Source organism: Helianthus annuus, chromosome 16 (assembly GCF_002127325.2).
Source record: "Helianthus annuus cultivar XRQ/B chromosome 16, HanXRQr2.0-SUNRISE, whole genome shotgun sequence".
Classification (NCBI taxonomy): domain Eukaryota; kingdom Viridiplantae; phylum Streptophyta; class Magnoliopsida; order Asterales; family Asteraceae; genus Helianthus; species Helianthus annuus.
In genome coordinates, this window is record NC_035448.2 from 203,428,231 (window position 1) to 203,443,388 (window position 15,158).

The 15,158-nt window shown below is 33.7% G+C and overlaps 1 protein-coding gene across 33 annotated transcripts; it reads left to right on the plus strand.

Annotated features, from left to right (window-relative positions):
* Nucleotides 1-3,946: 3,946 nt before the first annotated feature.
* LOC110915579 lies at nt 3,947-10,150 on the plus strand. 33 transcript variants are annotated; one of them, XR_004883495.1, is made up of 16 exons: nt 3,947-4,100; nt 4,195-4,257; nt 4,770-4,842; nt 4,940-5,124; nt 5,248-5,361; nt 5,570-5,614; nt 5,709-5,795; nt 6,035-6,163; nt 6,659-6,772; nt 6,893-6,951; nt 7,027-7,071; nt 7,165-7,197; nt 7,490-7,673; nt 7,740-7,809; nt 9,426-9,483; nt 9,867-10,150. XR_004883495.1 is itself a non-coding variant. In XM_035985113.1 (6 exons), exons 2-5 carry the CDS (start codon nt 7,188-7,190, stop codon nt 9,450-9,452), a joined length of 291 nt encoding a protein of 96 aa, XP_035841006.1. In that variant the 5' UTR covers nt 7,027-7,071; nt 7,145-7,187; the 3' UTR covers nt 9,453-9,483; nt 9,867-10,150. The 33 variants fall into 33 exon arrangements, 5 of the variants coding, with proteins under 5 accessions (XP_035841003.1, XP_035841004.1, XP_035841006.1 ...); XR_004883490.1 differs by having other exon boundaries at nt 6,873-6,951; nt 7,145-7,673; XR_004883489.1 differs by having other exon boundaries at nt 7,145-7,673.
* Nucleotides 10,151-15,158: the final 5,008 nt, after the last annotated feature.

Sequence of the window (15,158 nt, forward strand, 5' to 3'; positions counted from 1 at the left end):
GTAAAAAATGTTTAAATTTTTTTAACAGTTGCGTAAAAAAGTTTTTAATCGGGATGTAAAAAAGGTTTCAACCGGGGACGTAAAAAAAAGTTTACAGCTAAGGCGTAAAAAAGTTTAAAATGTTTTTACTTAAAAACTTTAAAACTTTACTCAAATTTTTTTACGCCCCATGTAAAAATAGCAACGTTTTAAAACACGACACCGTGCGAAAAACTATTTTTTAGATGGTTCACGTACGAAAAAACTGTGATGAAAAGCTAAAAAACCTGTAAAAAACTTTTTTAAAACTTTACTTAAAAACTTTACGCTACCCGTAAAAACTATACAAGTAAAAAACTGTGTATGAAAGGCTAAAAAAAACCTGTAAATTTTTTTTAAACTTTACTTAAAAACTTTACGTCACCCGTAAAAAACTATACACGAAAAAACTGTGTATGAAAAGTTTACGACCACGGTGTAAAAAAAGGTTTAATTTTTTTTAAAAGTGGCGTAAAAAATTTACAACCGGGGTGCCAAAAAAAGTTTACAGCCACGGCTTAGAAAAGTTTACAACCGCGGTTTAAAAAAAGTTTACAACCGTGGTATAAAAAAGGTTTAACTTTTTTTAACAGCGGTGTGAAAATCTTTTCGCAACCGGGGCGTAAAAAAATTGCAATGGGGGGCGTAAAAATTTTGCGATTTTTATAACTTTTGTGTTGTGTCCATACAGATCTCATACGATGGAGGTGTAAACTATCATTTATAAGAAACGAAAAATATGACTTCGCTTTATTTATTTTAGTTTATTTTATAATTTATTTTAGTTTATTTTTTTGGTGATTTACTGACAATGTTATTTGTAATTTATTTATATTTCAAATCTCTTGATTCTCAGACTGAGCAAGAAGCTCAAAAAAAAAAAAAATATACAGTACAAAACTAAATCACATTAATTTTTTCTGATTACTATATATATCAAATGTTATACCATGTTTGCTACAGTGTTTTTATTTTGTCTTTTTTTTTCTTTTAAATTGTTGTCCTTTTGTTTTTTTTTAATCATAACTTTATACTTTAAATAATTTACGTATTTTATAAATTCCTGATATTATATGGGTAACAAAATGAACCGTGTTGATATCGACCGAACAACGTCGGTATCGATACAGGTATTCGGTTTTTATTGTTTTTGTTTGCTACAGTGTTTTTATTTTGTCCTTTTCTTTTTTTTTTCTTTTGATTTGTTGTCCTTTTGTTTTTTTTTTTTTTTGTTTTAATCGCAACTTTATACTTTAAATAACTTACGTTCGTTTATTTTATAAATTCCTGGTATTGTACGGGTAACGAAATGAACCGCGTTGATATCGATTGAACAACGTCGGTATCGATATTGGTATTCGGTTTTTATAGTTTTTGATGATATAAAACACGTGTCGATATCCTAGTGTTTTTATTTTGTCCTTTTTTTCTTTTCTTTTCTTTTAATTTGTTGTCCTTTTGTTTTTTTAATCATAACTTTACACTTTAAATAATTTACGTATTTTATAAATTCCTGATAGTGTATGGGTAACGAAATGAACCATGTTGATATTGACCGAACAACGTTAGTATCGATATTGGTATTCGGTTTTATTGTTTATGTTTTTGTTTGCTACAGTGTTTTTATTTTGTCCTTTTCTTTTTTTTTCTTTTAATTTGTTGTCCTTTTGTTTTTTTTTTGTTTTAATCGCAATTTTATACTTTAAATAACTTACGTTCGTTTATTTTATAAATTCCTGGTATTCTACGGGTAACGAAATGAACCGCGTTGATATCGATTGAACAACGTCGGTATCGATACTGGTATTCGGTTTTTATAGTTTTTGAGTATATAAAATACGTGTTGATATCCTTTTAGTCATATCACAAGTTGGGTACCGTTATCGATATTCATTTTTATTGTTTCAATGAATGTAAAATACGTGTCGATATCCTTTTGGTCATATCATGACTTTGTTTTTTTCTCTCTTTTGGTTGTGACAGCAAATGTTGATACCGTAACGAACCAAACAAATATCAACCAAATTCACACCATTCACGTTATGATTGCATCTACGTTTCCATTTAAAATTTGTTCAAAGTTGGGAAGCCCCAGCAGCGGAGTGCGGGTGCAACCAACTAGTTCACTATAAAATTTTCTTACTGCATGTTTAAAAAATAACATTAACTAGTATTAAGTACCCCCGCGTTGCGGCGGGGGCGAACATCAATGCCACACTACTACCAGCGACCATCCACACTGAAGTTGCAGCGTGTTAATGCGAAAAATTAAACCGAAACGTAAAACATATAAAAAATAACTAAGTCGATCTAGGACCCGAGCGTTACGATGAACCTGTGAAACGGGAAACAATAGACGACGTAAAAACGTTTAACCACACACGCACGTTACGCCGTGTTAACTCGTAAAATTATTTATAGTTTTAAATGAAATACAAATTTGTATTTAGTGGTACAACCCACTAAGAATTATATTATAAACCATAATACATTTAAATGAAATACAAATTTGTATTTAGTGGTACAACCCACTAAGAATTATGCTACAAACAATAATACATAGATATGAATTTGTCTTTAGGGGTACAACCCACTAAGCATTATGTTACAAACCATAATGCATAGATATGTTGCAAATTTTATATATATATATATATATATATATATATATATATATATATATATATATAATGAAAGTACAAAAGCCAAAACCTAAAACACAATATAAGCACATGTTACAACAACCTAATGCACCAACATGTTACAAAATAATAATAATATATAATTAAATCGCAAACATTAATGATACCAATCATTGAAAACCATAGTAAAAATACCAATTTACCTTTATCCCACTAAAAACAAAAACTCATTAATTAAAGCACAATGATTACAACTACTCTATTGTCTTTTAATCTCATCCATTAAAAGACTTTTGATCAATGACTTATATTGGTTCCTACGGTTCTCACAACTTTAGATGGTTCTTATTTTACCCAATTCCTATGTATATATATACATATATTTAATTTTTCCCAATCTACTTAAGATGTTTAGTTACAAAATGTAAAGAACAAAAAAAAAAGAAAAAATTCATGTATTATTACTCTAGGATACTTATAAGTTACTCTACTAGTGTTATTTACACAATTTTTTTTAAATTTTGCAATAAGAATGCATGCTTAATAAGATGAGAAAAAAATATTAAAAAAAGGTTTCTCTCCTTCACTATTACACTAAGTCAATTTATATATTAAAATCGATTTTTATAATACCTTACTCTTCTAAAAATCAGCCGTTCAAAAAAATATTTGAAATGAGCCGTTCACAATTTTATCTAAACTTTTCTCTATATAATAAAAAGGTATTAACTATCTGCAATAAACCTTTCACAAAGTATTAGGGGGTGAGGGTGGTCACTAGTGATAGAATTCCATCACTCACAAGCACCCAATTAAGTTCGACTATGTCATCAACAATTTTTCCATCACTCACAACCTTTTTAGTGGCATTGTCTATCACTCACAACACCCAAAAATAAACCCCCATATTCCCTCACAATTTCCATTTTCCACGGCGTGATAAAATCCACGTGTGGAATATTGCACGCGCTATACATTATGGTGTCGGTGGTACATCACTCGTGAAAAAAGACCATCACAGAAGTTCAACGCTTCACCCCCAGTGACCTTAGTATACGGCATTAATTCTTTGAAATAAACCATTCATCTATACAACCTAATAAAAGCCTTAATTAGGGGACACATGGCATCCATCTAGGGCCTCAATTCTCTATTTTCCCGCCAAAACTCACAACAATTCCCTTTGATGTATCCGCTATGGACTATCCATCTCATAAAACGGGTCAGAATTCGCAGCATATATAATGTTATAACCCGGCTCTTTTCTTTCATATACCTCACGTTCTCCCCAAACGGCGATTACGTCCTTCACAATCTAGGGTCCATGTGCGATACCTCCTCTTCTTTGCTACGATCCAGGATCAAACCCTAGATTCCCTGCTCCTCCATCGACGCTCCATCTCGATTCGCACTGGGATCTTCAGACGTCTTCAAATCAAGGTTAGATCTCGAATTAACCATGATGATTTTATCATTCTTTTAACATTCAGTCTTCCTTTTAACCTTTGATTTATTGGATTTTTATTTGTTATAGCCCAGGGTTTCTTGATCTTCGATCGCTTTTCTTTTCTAACAGTTAAATGTGGTCGACACCAAGGTACGGATTTATCTATTATTCCGATTTTGAATTTGATATTTGAGATTTTCTTTTTTATTCTATGGAAAATCAAAAAATCTAAACAGAACGTATTTAGGGATTTGTTTCTTTCAAATCGTTTGAGTTGATCTTATGTACCTGATTGTTGCCATTAAAAAAAAAGATTATTAATTTGGATATTTTTTTCGATTATTATGCCTTAATCCGACTATTATATACTTGAACGGGCTGATTGATTCGAAGAAGCATATCAGTAGTTAGAGTTGATATCAGACTGAGACCAAAAAAACACAGAGGAGATTCTGTTGATGCTTATTTTTTTATTGAGTTGAACCTCAACCAGAGGCGAACACGATATAATCTAGAATAATAGACCATTTCCCCAATTTTCTTTATCAAAGACCATAACACACCTGCTTATCTGAATTGTGATTAACGTCTTAGATAAGTTCCCTCATGCAGCTTAAGAAGTTGAAACTTAGGAAAGATAACTTGATTTCTGAGTCTTACAGATTTGATGAAGTATTTACAGAATATGCTTCTCAAAAACGAGTTTATGAGGTAGTAGCAAAACCTGTAGTTGAGGTAAGTGGGAATCGCTTGACTTTTGCATACTTCATGTTTGGAAATTGCAGTACTATATCTAATTCGTTCTTACACTATTGTGAATTGATTTCTGCAGGGTGTGTTAAATGGGTATAACGGAACGATTATGGCTTATGGTCAAACAGGAACCGGAAAAACGTATACGCTTGGCAAGTTAGTCAAGGATGATGCATCTAAGAGTGGATTTTGCTTCGGGCTCTGGAAGACATCATTTATGGTGCATCTTCAGCATCTGATAGTATTGAAATCTCCTATCTGCAGGTATTACTACAATCTAATAGTTTCGCCTTATTCATATGTCATCCTCTCCAATCGAGGGTGCAACGATCTGGCCTCGCCATCTCTACACCACAGTTGCTCAACTTTGCCATTTTCCTTATGCAGAGCCGCCATGGTTTCTCAATTAGCCATCAATAAGATGAAGGCAAACCCACCCTAAATCTCAAAACTTTAAAGCACAAATCTGCATTCAAACCCTGCCACCATGATTCTCATAAGGTACATTCCTAATGTTTATGGTTAGTTTTGTTCAGCTAATGATTTTGATGTACGATTTAGGGTTTTTTGGTCCATCCGATTTGATGTGCGATTTAGGTTTTTTTTTGGTTGATTAGTTGTTGATGCGTTGTGTTATTTTGATTTATAGTCTTCTGATTCGAATATAAGTTAGTTTTTTATTTTATCATGATTATTTTCTTTTTTATAGATCATTTGGTATGCTTTCATCAATCATGGTGGCAGCTATGTATGGGTACTTTTTATTACTTTATCAAGTTTGTAATTTGTAGTATGTATTTATTAGAGTGACACTTTCTCCAGGTTTACAATTTTGGTTCCTTTCACAGGTGCGAGTTGTAAGCAATTTATTTGACTAGGGCAAGGTTCACTCTTCTAGGGGTTGATATTGGTATACCGGGTTAGATATAACTATGGTGAGCATTAATTCAAAATGAATCTGGTCAACTTGTGCCGGTTTATCACAAGTGAGATAATTTATCTATGCTATCTAATAAAAAACTGATTTTAAATGCTTGGGTACCTATAATGGTGAGCACATCCTTTTTTCTTTATGTTAATAGTGATAAATATATATGATATACACTTGCTTACTATTCCACCCCACTGAAGCTACATTAAAGAACCTTTCTCGGTTTACTATTCATGATTGTAGAGATTGTGGGATTTTATTTGCAACAATGGCAACCGGAGCTGTTCCAGCTTCTTTTATGACTTTGAAGGGCAGAGGCAATGGTTTGGAGCTTGCAAAAACCTCAGATTTTGTTAAAGTTTCAGATCCGAGGTTCGTTTGTACGCTTATTTCATTATTATATTGATTTTATATGGGCTAAAAAAAATCTTCAACATTATATATTTATCAACTTCTAATTTATGGTTTATTGTGTTGACTTTTTTGGTCAATGTATGATGCCAAGAACAAGGATATTGAGAATATACTAATCTTCTAGGGTGATTATCTTTACTTCTGTAGGCATGTAGCATTTCATTTTCAACATCATGAAGTGAAAAACATGAAAATTTGTCTTAGTTTTACTATGCTTTTAAAAATTACAAACAAAATCACATCGAAAGAGACGCTGATATCACCATAAATATCATTGTTTCTTGCGTGCCAGTTTGTGAAAGGTCTATTAATCTAAAACTTTTAACAGGGTGTTGTATTTTCGAATCAGTGTACATGGTTGTTGTTTTATTCTATTAATTTTAAACATGTTTGATCCTTTTTGTGATTTGAATCAGTATGTTCATGTTTAATATTTAATATGTTTAATATTAGTAACCAGTGGGTAAGGACTGATTAGTGATCGACGAACCACCAAACAACCCATAGACGACCCGTCATCACTGCTCGACTCCATGTTGCTTCAATCGTCACTTCGGTGCATAGCATGTATGTCTTCATCTTCAATCACATTTAGGGTTTAGTTAAATATTTTGAACTGGGTTGTAATAATCCAGCTTTGATGGGTATTTGCTTTGTTTGCTGTAAGATTTGTGTTTGTAAATCCAGCTTGATGGGTATTGCTTTGTTTCCTGAAAGATTTGGGTATAAAATTCTAGCTTTGATGGGTAGTGCTTCGTTTACCTCATTTATCGGAACCCTAATTTTGGATGTTTTGTTTTAAATTTCTTCATGTTTCGTAGGTTTTGGTAGCAGTTGCAGAGCTCTATTTGGCAGGAAACTACCTGGTATTCATAACCAAATGTAATTACAATCACATGATTCTCTTCAAGTTCGATGAAATGGTTCTATTGTTTTCAGGAGTTATGCAAACCAAGAAGATTAAGATATTGCCAAAAATGAGATGTTTGAAGGTGGGATCTTGCAATGTCGATGTTGAAGATGCAATACACATGTTTATCTGTAACTGGGATACTTATTTCATTTAGTTATTGTAAGTTTAACTAAGATTTTGATGGAGTGATTTCAAAAGCTCTATAGAGATCACCGTATAGTCTCTCCCTTATTATATAATGGGTGAGATCACCACTCGTTTCCCATGTACAAAGAAGTTATCGTCGTCTACAAGATTAATTATTCGTGACTCAACTATTTTGTTCATTTCTTTTGTAATTAAGTTTGAAATATTGATTTTGTTTCTTCCAGGTGGTGTTTCTGACCGTATGGGTCGTGATTTTACTGCTGCGGATGTGTCAATTGTTGTTGCTGATATCATATTTTCTGGACTAGAAGAGGCTTCTTTATCTGAACATGGAAGCAGCATTGCACCAAAGACCCTGCGGCAATCTAAAAATCTAGAAACTTATCCAAAAGGACACAATGCTAGAAAGTATGTTCATTATTTTCAATTTTGTTTTTATAGAATTTGAAACATAATTTTTGGATTTTTTTACAGCCTAGCCCTGTTGGAGTTTTTTACAGCCAAACCCTATTGGAGAGACGACGTTTTTAAAAACCAGACACAGGTAAGCTTTGTTTGCCCATGTAGAATAGGGATGTGCAAATGGTACCGTGTACCGGTACCGATTTTACTGAACCGATACATTTTCGATACCCATTTGGTAACTTTTGACCTTTTCAGTACCGGTACCGGTTTTTGGGGATTTTCGGTACCAGTTAGTACCGAGCTCATCCCTAATGTTGAATGTTTGAGGTTTCTCTTACTTGCCTACATAACAGAAGGGCGGTTTTGGTTTGTTTTTCTATAGACAAGTTACTCCCAAATAACAAAGTTATAGTAAAATTGGGATGCTACACTGTGCTTGCCAATAAGAAACCTCTTAATGCTTCAATGGGAATGGGTCTATTAGCATTTTGAACTTTTTTGTTCATTAATATATTGCCCCTTGACATTGACCAACGAGTATGAAATGAGAACTGGTCAAAGCAACCAGCTGGCTATTGAATTTTGTCTTTTGCAAGTAGAATTAGAGCATTTGTTCTTACATCCACGTCGCATTAGGCATGAATCAACTGTAAGTAGTGCTATTTTGTGTCCTATAACTGATTATCCTTCATAATTAGTCTTGGCAATGTTGACCCGTTTACTTATGAATGTATCTATTTAGGTTATGTTTTAGCTTAAACGGGTCAATAACATTTTAAGCTAGAAGGGATTAAATGGGTTAAATGAATCAAACATGTTGAAATTCGTCCGGTGTATATATTTTTAATTTATACAAAAAAACAAATATACCCAGTAAATTCTCACGCATACAACCCCCTAATAGTTTCTTCAAACATGATATTATTATTTTTATAATATTTCTTTTATAATCATAAATAACACACTGATTTTAAAAATAAAATATATATATAAAATAGATTAAGAAAAAGGTTTGCGGGTCAACCAGCACAACCTGTTCCAACCATACTAAAAATTGACCTGTTTCAACCTGTACCCCTAATGTGGCTGACTGTTGATAAACATCTCCTATCCTTTACCTGCATTTTCTCTTTTATATGGTAATTAGGTTGGTGCTGGCCTCCCTGTTATAGCATCATTAAACCGTATTTATTTCATCCAAAGATGAAGTTACTCAAATAGTTGTGGACTTGAGTGGTAATGAAACTTAAACAACTAATAACTTACATTTGTTAGGATTGCTCTAGCTGTGATTACCGACAAAATGAATGAATATTTTAACATCTCTTTTTGGAGCCAAATATTGCTACTTTGGGCTATGTAATGAGTGAGGTAGAAAATGGAAAACCATTCAGTGAAGTTGTTAAATCTGCTAAAGACCTTGGCTATACTGAACTAGGTCAACTTTATTATAGTTTGTTTTTAAAGAAATCTTATGCTACTAAAACATGTTATTTTTTTAAGGAGGTATTTGAAGATTAGATTGAACTATAATCAATTTATTGGTTTTGTTAACTAGCCATTGTCAATTTGTCATCATCTAATTGGTGATTTTAATGGCTCTTGAATGGTTAAGGTAATATGAGTTTCAACTTCACGCGTTTTGAAGCGTTAATTATTATTGGATTGTGATGTGAGATTTGCTTTCATTACATATATACATAAGTTTTTGATAAACTATTTGTTTAAATCTTCACTTTGAACCAATGACAATAGGTACTATCATTGCTGAAGCTGTTGTAGGAAGTTGGTGAAGCAAAGAAATGGAGCTACTGTAAGTTCAACTCTCTTTTTTCAGTTATGTTTTAATTCATTTCAATAATTGTCCTGTATTTCATTGAGGTACTCACTGGCCAACATAATAAATAGGTGGATCAAGTAATGGGTCAAAATTGACAAGCATTCAAAGTCTCTTGCATCAATCATCTAGATGTCAACTTTACTGAAATAGATGCAGAGGTCTATTTATATATAAAACACTGGCATATGTTGTATTTAACTATCCTTGCAATATGGTTTTATAAATTTCGACTGTCATGCAAAACAATCTGTTTTTGTCACAAAACTAGGAATCAAAACACTGACATGTGTCGTATTAGTATTATTCTGGTCAGCTTTATTATAAGACTATTTGTTTGAGTATTGGTTTTCATCCAGGGTCATTGTTCTTAGAAATGGAATTGCCGTAGATAGCTTGGTAAGGTTTCCAGATCTTGGAGGAAAAGACAAAATTTTAGCACCAGGAAGCTAGAAGCTTTGTTTTTGCTATGTTCATGTTTTGGATGGGTTTAGGGTTGGATAGTGGTGGGAGGTTGAAGCATGGCGGTAATGAAGGTTTTAATGTGTACGAGTTTGTATCAAAACTCTAGAAATGGAAGTAATTTGATGGATGTAACAAACAACAGACATTTTGGGATTTATTTTATCTGCTTTAATTTGTAGTGGTTAGAGTTGAATACCAACATTGAATGAGATTGTTAAAATCAGAAGTTATGAAAATGAAATTTATATATTTATTGAAGTTGAAATATGTCACAAATTTTGGTACATTCATGTCACAAATTTTCGACACGATACGAACCGAACATGTAATTTTTGGGTTTGGATTTACGCTAAATGGGTTCATGTCAGTTTTAGATTGAAACATATCATTTCTCAACACCGCGAAATTCGCGGGTATTAGCACTAGTAAAGTAATAATTTACATTAGCATGACACCTAACAAACTCCCAACCACCTATTTAATACCGAAAAAGACAATTGTGGTTATTTTCTTTCGAGAAAAAAACTATTTTATTCATAATTCTCAAACCCAATTCACAAATACTTATGTTAGAACACTTATGTCAACAATCTCTATCTTAGCTGGTGGGTCGGCTGGTTGTCTCTATTAGAGGCGTCGGTTCGATTCCTGGCTGCTGCAGGGTAAGACATTCGGGTGAAGGCTTGGTCCGGGATTCATCCCGGGTTCGAGTCTAACGGGGGTTGAGGGTTTTCCCATTCCACGGGGTTCCCGCGCATCAGGGGTGTGCTACGCTTTCTTGCGATGGTCGAGTAGTCGGTCTTTGGACATAGCTCCGAAAGGGTGGGTTTACACGTGAAAAGCAGTTAGCCGTTAAAAAAAAAATGTTAGAACACTTATGGAGGGAGGAAGAGACAGTTACACCACCCGTTGTTGGGCTTGACTTGAACTTTTTTTTTCTCCAAAACGCGTTGGAAAATTTGATATGTTCGAGATTTTCGACCATTACTCAGTGTTCAATAAAAAAAAATTCATTTTTTACATTTCATTTTTTACTTATAAAAGCCCCACCTCAACCCTGTTTTATACACCTTTCTCTCAATCTTTTAACCATCTTTATTACTTTTTATAAAAAAAAAAAAAATATGCATACATTCCACCCCTCCTTTCGGTGTTTTGTCTCGACCTAACAACCCAAATTCATATCGTCCGAAAACCAACCAACCGCTACCATCATACAATTACCAAGATATGGACCCGAATATGATGGCGTACACGCAACTACTTAACATGCCCCCCAATACTTTCAAGGTCCACACAGTTTCGCATCGAATGTGAACATAACCATGAGCGGTTCTCAAAAAGAAGGCGAGCCCGAGATCGACACGGTGCTAGAGACATAACCGGTGCCCAAAGCCAAAGGTGGTTCTCAACGTGAAAACGCTCCCATAAAAAATATACTAAAGCTCTACGTGCGAAAAGAAGCTATCTAGCTTGGAACAAAGACGAGGGTTATATGTTAGCACGGGCGTGGCTCGACATCTCTGAGGATCCGGATGTTGGTAAGCGTTATTTTTTTAGTAGTATTTATTTTTATAAGTTGTATTCATTTTTAAAGTAGTTTTTATTTTTATTTTTGGACTATTTTTTTTAAAAGTATAATAATATATATGTGGTATTTTTTATTAGCCAACTATCAAACGCTACCTGTATTTTGGATAAAAATTTGAGAAACTTTATTTAAGGAGATGGGTAAAGGTGAATATCGGGACAAAGATTCATTATCAAGAAATGGAGCGATATAAATTCTAAAGTCCATGCTTTTCAGGAAGTTTTCCAACACACGAAGGATAATTGGGGTAGCGATCGAAGCGATGCGGATATATTAAATAAAGCGTTGGAGGAGTTCAACGTAATGAGAGGGGTATTCACGTACATGAAGTGTTGGGAGCTTCTACGTGGAAGTCCTAAATGGTTGAACGTACTGACCATGACGTCTAGTAGTAGGCGTAAGGCAAAACGGTCCAAACCTCATCTTCTTTTGATTCGGAAACACCCACATCCGATGATTGAAAGGTCAATTTAAATAGTCCTATTAATATTAATGAGGATGACGAAGATAAGGAAGTGGAGTTGCCCCGACTGCCCGATAGAAGAAGTAGGAAAAGGGGGGGGGATAGGGCGGAGTCATCTTCGGCGGGGGTCGAAATGAAACAAGATTTTCAAGAGATGATTCGATGACTTCAAGACATACGATACCTTGGCCATAGGCGTTTGGAAACAATGCAACAAAGAAACGCCGAAAACAAAAAGTTTTTCGCATTACAAGAGGCGAGGCAAATGGAGAAAGATATCGAGTTTCTATCCAAACCAATCGATCACCTTCAAGGAGATGCGTTACTCTTAGCTCAAATGTGTAGGCAACAAATACGGACTTCAGATATGGATTTTGCATTTTTTTTTCTTTAATTTTTAGCATTTTAATTAGTGGTAATATAATTTTTATTTATTTAATAAAATAATATTTTTTTTAATTTTAAAAAATTAAAAAAATAATTGGATAATCATTGCATGAGGCATTATGCCACTACACCCTTTTTAACTTCAAGCCCAATAATGCCCTTTGGTTGCTACATGTCGGATCATGCACAAGGGAGGGGCTTGAAACTCACCTATCACTACACATGGTCTTAAGGGTATTACCCTAGCCCTGATTAATTCTGTATAGCCTTGTCAATTCTCCACCCAAGGAACCCTAGAATTACAAACACTGGCAGCGTCTATCTACAAGTACTCTAAAACCATAATTAAACCCCACTTTTTTACTCCACACAACCTTAAACGCCCCAAGCCTCAAACCTTTACACGACCATAACGCTAGTAGGTAAACCCGTAACCGGAACCCGCATGGCCTACCCTAGGGAGTGCTAGTGATGTTACCGTACGGATACCTTACCCACAGACCCCTACCTGTTGAGTGCCCCGGCCACCCTCAGAAACCCCAATGGAGTCGCTCCTTCCTTTCAGTTACTTAAAAAGGAAATGAGGTTTTTAAAAAATAACAAATTTTTAACATAAATATATAATTAAATTGAATTATACCTGCGAGAATTATATATATTGTTTTCGAGGGATGATGAATAGTAAATTTATTTTTATAATAATATATATTTTTTATTATTTTATTATTTAATATATTATAATATAATAGTTTAGTATTATATTTACTTTTAGTAACGTATTTTTCTTTTTTTAAACATATATTTCCTTTACCATTTTTTAATAATTGTTTTTTTTTCTTTTTTTGAACATACATTAATTTATCGATTAATTTGATATTTTTTAATAAGTTACGTTTATAACTTTTTTCTAAAAACTCAAGTGCGTAGTTGTGCTTGATTTCTTTCCCTGACATTCCGTTATAAGTTTTGTTAAAAACGAGGTTATACTCAAAATAAAGTATTTATTTGGTATTATAAAACGGTACGATGATAAACTAAATCGTTTTAATGGTTCGACTTTTCAAACAACAAGCTTTATTTTCAAATCACGTTTGTTTTACATTATCATTTGCTCGATTTCAGCGCAAGGCGCGATATAAAAAAACTAGTACATATTAATTTAATTTGGTGACGAATAGTATTTTGAATTTTTTAAATATTCTTTTTGAGTTTTTTTATGAAAGATTATTTACTATTTAGTTTATTTTTTTAATACCTTGCTCATGTTAGTTTTTTTAATCAAACTATATAACTATACTTTTTAAACATTGTGGTACAGTTTTTCATGAAAATGGATATCCTGCCGCTATTATAGTACTAAATAGAACCGGAACCGACGATGTATAGTATTTACTTTTTTTTATTCAAAACAACATATTTTTTTGTATTGTATATTATACGAGTGCCGATAACAATATTAAAAATGTATTTTTATTGTAAACTATACGAGTCTCGATATGTGACGCATCTAATCGATTTCGACCAAATAATATTGGTACCGATATCGGCAATATTAGGAACCAGTATTCGTTTTTAAGGTTTTTGATTGATATAAAAGATGTGTCGATATCCTTCTGAGCATATCGCGACTTTATTTCTTTAATTTTCTCTTTCAGTTACTATAGCGAGTGTCGGTATTGAAACGAACCCAACCGAACTGATAATAACTGAGTTACCGGCGCATAGCGGGGGGGGGGGGGCAAACCTACTAGTACATATGTATTCAATCTCTTCATGAACAGTAACAAAAATTTTGATTTTTTTATTACCATCACTAAAGAAAGCAATACTTTATTTCATAGGAAATGGGTGATAGATACCTAATCGATAATATGATTTTAGTTTCCAAACGTAAAGAACTATCAAAAAAATTATATACATTTTCATTGCTTAATTAGGTAATTAATATTTTTATTAATTATATTATTATTATTTATAATTATATATTTATATTATTATTATTATTATTTTTCAATATATTTTGTTTTTTTATAACTTTTAAGATAAGATACGATATTTTATAAATTAACTTTAGAAGGGGTATGGTCCCAAAAACCTTGCGTAGGCGCATAGGACCATACCACAACCTTATCACAAAACATCTTGAACAAAGACCCTGCGCGGCTGCGCGGCGGTCCTGAACAGGATTTGGGAAGAAACAGTTCAAAGACAAAGGAATATGGTCTAGGAAACCTCGCGCAAGATCACGAGACCATACCATAGTCTTATTCCAAGAACACCTTTAACAAGACCCTGTGCAGCTCCGCAGCGGTTCTAAACAGAGATATGGAAGAAAGCAGTCTTCGATAACCCTGCGCCGAAGAAAAGGTGAAACAAACATTCAACTAACCCCTGTGCGCGGGCTCGCGCAAGGGTACAGTTAGACCTGAAGATAAAATGCTAAAACATCTCCGCGCACCTGAAATCGAGACTTGAACAAAAGTATTTTTTCTATTACAGTAGAATAGACATGTGGCAATGACATAAAGGTTTACAGCTGTAGATCTTCCAGAAGGTTGTTCAATGCCCATCGTGCACAGTCATTCAGTTATAACTAACTGTGACGTGGCATGATCTGGAACGCTCATCTGATCATGGTGATGGCACTCCTTTGAAGGTCGATCTACAACAAACCCACTTTCCACGTGGCATCTCCCCAGCCGTCGATCACACTCACGATCCGTGTGCATGGATGTGACGTTAGTG

What these genes read in the sequence shown, in the direction of transcription:
- LOC110915579 (XM_035985110.1), top strand. Translation starts at nt 7,357, where the DNA reads ATGGGTGAGATCACCACTCGTTTCCCATGTACAAAGAAGTTATCGTCG. An exon ending in AAAGGACACAATGCTAGAAA is followed by an intron (nt 7,674 to 7,739) that starts GTATGTTCATTA and finishes ATTTTTTTACAG; the next exon opens with CCTAGCCCTGTTGGAGTTTT. An exon ending in TTTTTAAAAACCAGACACAG is followed by an intron (nt 7,810 to 9,425) that starts GTAAGCTTTGTT and finishes CAATGACAATAG; the next exon opens with GTACTATCATTGCTGAAGCT.